Genomic DNA, 6,869 nt, shown 5'->3' with positions numbered 1-6,869 from the left:
CGTCATAGATGGGGCGTTCGGCACAGGAGCGATCCGGCTGAATTGAGCAGGGGTGAAGGCGAAGGAGGAGATCCCCAAAGTGCCGTAGTAGAAGAGGGATGGCGGCGCTGGGACACAGCAGCGAGACCACTGAGGCGCTACCGGGAGCTGCAACTTTCCGTCTCTGAGAGAGTCTCCTGCAGAGGGATAGGAGGGAGGAGGGGAAGAAAAAGGAGCAGGGGTGGAGGGAGAGGGGGGGAAAGGAGGAGGGAGGAGAAGGGAGGAGAAAAGACTCTTGGACTAGATCTGTTGTAACAAACTAACAGGAGCGCACAAAGAAAAATAAGCAAAATAATAAGTGGAGGGCGGGGTTTGTCAATCCTGCCCCGGGTACCCCTCCTCTGCCCGAGAGCGCGGAACCCCGGGGCCAGAAGGCTCCCTGGGTACCGGCCTCCGGGCTGGGCTGCGCCAAGTGGCGGAGCCGGATCACAACCGGCGGGCGGGCAGCAGGGAGGAGGCAGGCTCGATCCTCGCCGTTCGCCTCGCAAGTCCCAGCCTCTTCGCCTCCAGAGTAATGTCCTTGGACTGATAAGTCAATCACTCACTCCTTTCACATAAACCAAGCGGGAGGCCGGGCGGCGCGCGCCAATGGGGAGCTAGCTGGCCCGCGGAGCTCCGCGGGGTTTGCGCGGCTGTACTGGACCGGGGCCAGGCTTCAGCCCACAGACAGCGGGGCGGAGCTGGCCTGGCTCCGGCTTCGTCCCGGCTCCAGGCGGACCCCAAGCACCCTTCTCGCGCTCTTTACCCGCCTTAGCTAAAGAAACTCTTTGCCCCGCGAGGATCCTTCTCATTGCGCGCCTCTCCCGGGGCGCAGCGCGCGACGTCCGGCCCTGCTAGGGTACCCGCCACGTTCCCACCTTGAGCAGGTTGTCCCTCGGTAACCGTACGACGCAGATCGAGGAGTGAGTGCTGCGGTTCAGCGCTCTCAGCCCAGCTGCTGCTTTTACCCCACTCGCCCCTACGAGTCTTGATGTCCCTGAGAGACCCTGGACCCCGGTCGGGGCAGCTCTCTGCCGGTGCCCCGAGCTAGCGGCAGCCGTCCGAGGCTCAAACGAAGAGAAGCGATTGCAATAAACGCCGGTCTCCCATACTTCGTCTGAGCCAAGCCTTGACCCTTTAGTCTATGGGTAGCGGTGGTACTCGCCGCCACCCACTCCCCTCATGACACAGCAAACCTGTGCAACACAATAAACGCAAGCACACGGCAGGAAACACGGACGCTACACAGCAAGCACAAGCACACACGTGAAACACGCACCACACAAGAGTAAGCACACAACGCAGAACAACGCTACACAACACAAGGCAAACACACAACTAGACACAATAGGGCGAATACACGCACAGAACAGCAAACACGAGCAAATACTAAACACTCAGAATACATATCCTGTAGAAACAAAATATGAACCCAGCACACTAAGCACAGTAAACGCACTAGACACACAGTTATCAGCGTGGTTTCCTATCACTGTGCTAATCAGCTTTGAATTCTCAACATTTTCAAAGGCAGAGGTAGGGAGGGAGAATGGGGACTGTGAGACAGAATTTTCTTCATTCTGAGCAGTCCGGGCTTGCTCTCTGCTACTCTTACGGGGGGAAGAACGCAGTGACCCGGGGAACTACTTATCCCTTAAGAATTTACTTTTTAGGGACCGGTGTTGGAGTCAGTCGTGTGTGCCCCCCTCCCCCGTCTTTCTGGACAGAATGACTAAGTTCGAACAGGGTTAGAAATTCACTTTTGGGGGAGGGGGGGTCAGAAAGCATTCGCAAAGAATGCAGGCGAGTGAGTGTACAGACAAGGCCAAGAAAAAGATGGCTGTGATTGTCACTTCCCGAGAGGGGCAGAGCCCCAAAGTCTGCGCCTGGAGGCAGCTTCACCGCCCGGCCGCCATCTCTCTGTAGGAAACAGAACATCTGATCAAGTTCAGAGGCGCCAGGAGAGACCGCCTCAAGCAGCGCTTTATAACTGCAGTCTTTCACTTCCTGCCCCCCAATCTGCCCGGCCTGGCCAACCCTTCACCTTCTTTCTTTGCCAGTGTGGTGGGGGAAAACCCTGCCGGTACCACATTTTACCGTAGTCACCCCCTCCCATCAAATTCGCCCCAGCCTCCCTCCACATCCAGATCTCTCCCCAGGTTGGAAGGTGAGTTCGCTGATGGCTTAAATTATTGCATCTGCCGAAAACTACGCTCTCCAAGAAGGGTTTCATTTTCGCTCAGCAGAGGATTTCTTGGGGGGGGGGTTCAGAGAAGAATAAATATGCTTAAATCATGCAAATGAATTCCCTGGAGTCAGGTTTACAACAAGGGAGGATTGTTTTTCTTTCTTTTATTTTCCCCCTTTCTTTCCTTCCTTCCTTCCTTCCTTCCTTCCTTCCTTCCTTCCTTCCTTCCTTCCTTCCTCCCTCCGTTCCTCCCTCTCTCTCTCCCTTTCTTCCTTCCCTGTACCTCTTTTCACCTCTCATCAACCTCCACCGACCCAGGGCCTGGTTTGAAAAAGTTTACATTTCCTCCCAAAGCCTATCCTGGAGAAAGCGGATTTTTAGGCTTGGGGATCGGAGATGTTGGCTGTGGAGCCTTGGAAGCGCCAGCGCTGCTGCGAGATTTTCTGGGGTGTCCTGGCAGGTACACTGATAAATGAGGGCCTTTTGCGAATGGGAGCCAGGACAGGCAACCCGGGAAGGGGCTGCAGGCGAGGGGCGTCCGAGGGAGCTTGGCAAGCTGTTTTGGGGAGGAGTCTCGAACGCGGGGGGCAGGGGGACGTTGAAGCCGCTGACCTACCCTGTAGCCAGTGTCCGTTTTGATATGTCCACATTCCGATAATTAATTGCCTCCAGCACGCGCTCTGTAGTCCCTGGAACAAAAAGGCATAATTCAATTAAATCTTCAGCGCCGAGAAGTGGGAAGGTGGGGGGATGCTTGTTAAAGGACAGACCTGCGGAGGCTCAGTTAGGCCAAAATCCAAGACGATGGAGCTCTTTCCGCGGCAGCCTAGCCCATACGGAGTGTGCGGTTCTGAAGGGGTATCCTTGATCCCCGAGGCGCAGAGGTCTCGGTTGCCTCCCCAAAAGGAGAAGACTGAGGGCTTTGTGAAAAGCAGGGCAGAAGGCAGGAGGATTGGAATTGTTTCAGTTGGTGTGGGTGGGGTGTTCCTTATTTTGGGAGGGGAAACCCTGACTTTTAAAACCCGATACAACGGGATCTCTCCAAAATGTATCAAGTCACCGCCTGAGAAAACACCCCCCCACAAACCCTCACAAAGTAAGTCACTACTGTTAGGAAAAAAGGAAGTGAAGTTTTTCTCATGACCTGCAACTTCCCCTCCTCCCCAAACTCGGTTTTCCTAGGATTTCCTGGAAACTACTTTGGAGGACAGAGGGCTTTGGGGGAGCTAAATCTGAGATCAGAGTGGTGGTGCAAGGAGGGAAACGAAAAGGAGAAAACTTTATTTTTGTTTTGTTTTTGGCATACATTCTAGGGCCAGGCAGTACAGAGTTCTCATCTGTTCAGGTGCAGGAAAGAATCACAGCGCTGGCCAGGGCAGGACCATTCAAACCTAGGTCGTGGTTCTTATTGTACGCTGTAACCGAGGCTCCCTCCACAGCTTTGGCTTACTGAGGTTTACATGTGTATTAGGCAGCCTAAATTAACCAATAAATCTCTTTTATGCATCCCCCAGTTGTATGTGGTCTGGTCTAAATATCCACATGTCTCTATGGATAGGAAGTATAATGGGATCCTTTCCCTCACACTGAGTTCAAATAGTAAATAAGAAAAAGATTTATTTTTATGCCCAAATCTAAAGCGATAAATAAAATAAGAGAAAACTCATCATTGCCAAACCAGCAAAGCTTTTGGATCTGATTTTTTAGGATCTATCTTGGAGAAGCAAGAGGAAAAGAGAACACCCTGACGGGCAGTAGGGTAGAGCTGGTTTCTCCCAGAGCCCAGAGCATTTTGCCCTTCTAGCCCCAACCAAAAAAACAAAAAAACAAAAAAACCCAAGGCACGTATAGCACATTCTGTTATCACAAGAGATTTCTTTCCAAACACATTTGTGTGTGTGTGTGTGTGTGTGTGTGTGTGTGTGTGTGTGTGTGGTGGACATAAAATTATCCTAAGTTGGGGACCTAGCAATTTTCTTAAATGCAAGGGAAACACTGTGGTCTTTTCTTCTGTTTTGTATTTAGAAAAGACTTGCAATGTAACACTCACAACATTTTAAAGACCCTTTAAACTCAGCAAGCGGATTTCCGTTCTGCCAATGCTTCCTGATTTATTTCAATAAATGAATCTTTGAATCCAGGAAGGGAATTATTCCAAGATGCTGAATTTGTTGCCCCTGCCTCTCCCTAGTGGAGCACAAAGTGTTTCTCGTGGAAACACGTCCTTGAAACTCACCATTATTCCCATTTTTGGGGGGGGGGTAAACGACGCTTTCTTTGCATAAATCTCCACCCTCTCTTTAGAGCCCCACATCTTTTAAAAAGAAAAACTGCAAATGGCAATAAAAAATGAAGGGGGGCTGGGAAAAGAATGCATTTTTAACTCCTCTTTATTTTTATGCTAAGACAAAGCTCTTAATTATCAGGATCTCAGGACCTGAGGGCGAATTTGCCAACCACTCACTGAGCTCCAGATTTTGTTTGCCACATCAGAATTTTTGCTATGGTCCATCACTTGACAAATATTTTTAAAAGCCCAAAGTATCTTTAAAATCAAATAGAGAAAGAACAAATAGTTATTGTTAATCAATCTTTTTTTGGGGGGGGGTTCCGGGGATCGAACTAGGGAACTTGCATGAATCAACCCTTTTTACAAATCTGTTTTGCCTTTGTCCTTTACTGTTCAAGGCATATTGTTACTCAATGTAATGAAATGCAAACCAGATGGGAATGAGACATTTTCATTGTACTTGTCAATCAGGGCTGTGCAGACAGATATATACACTTGAACTTCGGAGATACAGGCTTAAGTAAATAGGGCTGAACTTGGAGAAGCAAGGCAGGGAGTTGAAGTAGAGCTATCAGAATCCAGGTTGAGATTATGAAGGGAGCCCCTGCAATGCAGGGAATGTAATGCAACCCTAGGCGCTGGGCAGTGCTCATTAGCCACGTCTGGGTGAAAGGCTTGTGATAAGCTGTGGTCCTGGCCTTCCGTGTCCTGCCATCCAAGAATATATTTACTGTTCTGAAGGTACTCAGCTGTTAGCTTCCAGCAGCCTTGTGGCTCTCTGGGTATCAGAAGGGCAAATCACATTGGAAGAGGACTTCCTCTTTCCTTCCAGATCATAACACCTTGTAGGCAAAAGGCAGACCCAAGCAGAAGCAGAGGTACACACAACACACTTGATTTATGTTTACAAGTCCTTCTCTAGGGACCGGAAGAGAGCAGGTAGGAAGAAAAGATTTGGATTACCAAGCTTTTGCCGGATGGTGTGGACCATACATTTACCCTAGAGCCCAACTTCCTTCTTAACTGCTAAATGCTCCATTCATTCTAAAATGTAAATTATCCCCGCTCTAAAACAAGTAGAGAGAAGGCTTCAACTTTCCTGAGGTATTTGTGCTCTCATTTCCCTGTTTTGAGACAATCCCAAGTGCAAAGTGACAGGAAAGCTTCTAAGGACCACATCATGGCTTCTCCTAGTGACTATTTCTTGGTGCCTGTGTCTGGAGACCTCATTTCCCTAATCCAGGCCTATTCCAACATTCCACCTTCCTCCTCCCCTCCTTGCTGAGCGGCTGAGGCTGCATTTCCTGAAGTTTCTTTTGCCCTAGCTGACAGCCTGAATTCTGGGCCCCTAAAAAAAATGCTTTCTCAGACTCCCAAGGAACTTCATATAGCATTTTGTAAAATCAAATTGCCCGTTGTTTCTGCACTTGGTCTGGGGTCATTCATGTAGTCCTTTCCTAGTGAGAGGGTGGGAGGAAGGAGCTTTGATATTAAAACAAAGCATGGGGTGTCCCTTTCCTCCCCTTTTTCTCTGCTACCTCGAAACAGGACTAAGTGGGGGTGAATTAGACTGTTCGGTTTGGACTTGAATGGCAAGCTATAGCCTATAAACTATAAGCCAGATCTGGCCCACAGCCTGCTGTATTCCTATGGGTCTAGGAGCCAAGAATGGTTTTTAAAAACATCTTTAAAGAGTTAGGAGTAGAAATGGGAAGAGGCGGGAGAAGAAATTATCTATAGAGGCTGAATGTGACCCAAAAAACCTCAAATCTTTTCTATTTGTCCTTTTACAGAGAAAATTTGCAGATTCTTAGGCAAGGGTTAGATAATATGCTTAGTAGAGGCTCAGAATTCTTAACTGGTAGATTTTAATCCGCCCTTACCCTCCTAGTTTTCAAGCTTCGTTTTGCATATAATATGGCCTTTTTTCAGCCTCATACCTCAGTTATTCTTTTAACTTTGGAGAAAGGTAGAAAGTAGTCAAGGGGGGAGGCGCCCTAGGGAGAAAGAGGGGGTGAGAAGAGAGAAGTGAGGAAAAGGAGTTGTGAATATCTCAATCAGTGACTAGGTGACCTCTGACCCTGAGGGTGGTTTTATTGTCTTTCTTCTTTGGCTAGAGATACATAGTTTATTGACCCTTTCTGCGTGACTGAACCCTGAGGGGCAACCATGGCTGACAAACCAAGCAAGCATGTGAGTCCAGGCTGAGGCCACTGGGCCGCCTGCCTTCAGGAAGCTGGAGGGAAGTGACCCCAATTCCCTAGGCGTGAGGGGCTTTGAGGAACAGAGAGGTCAGTTGCCTCTCTCCCAACTCAAGTGCCCCTCCTCAATGAGGTCCCGGAGTTCATCCCTCAATCCTTTCGGTCTCAACAA

General features: G+C 49.3%; 1 protein-coding gene across 1 annotated transcript in view; it reads right to left on the bottom strand.

The window, feature by feature from the left end:
• Zic3 (Zic family member 3) overlaps positions 1-830 on the bottom strand; it is an 11,275-nt gene extending 10,445 nt beyond the window's left edge. Inside the window, exons 1-3 of the mRNA XM_033760512.1 lie at positions 704-830; positions 427-564; positions 25-176 (exon numbers count right to left, since the gene is read on the bottom strand). Coding sequence (XP_033616403.1) covers positions 25-176; positions 427-564; positions 704-830 — 417 coding nt within the window. The remainder of the gene's footprint in view (positions 1-24; positions 177-426; positions 565-703) is intronic.
• Positions 831-6,869: the final 6,039 nt, after the last annotated feature.

Source organism: Fukomys damarensis, unplaced genomic scaffold (genome assembly GCF_012274545.1).
Source record: "Fukomys damarensis isolate Sample0158 unplaced genomic scaffold, DMR_v1.0_HiC HiC_scaffold_39, whole genome shotgun sequence".
Taxonomy (NCBI): Eukaryota; Metazoa; Chordata; class Mammalia; order Rodentia; family Bathyergidae; genus Fukomys; species Fukomys damarensis.
The sequence above is the reverse complement of the archived record's forward strand: the minus strand, read 5'-3'. Positions and strand labels throughout refer to the sequence as shown.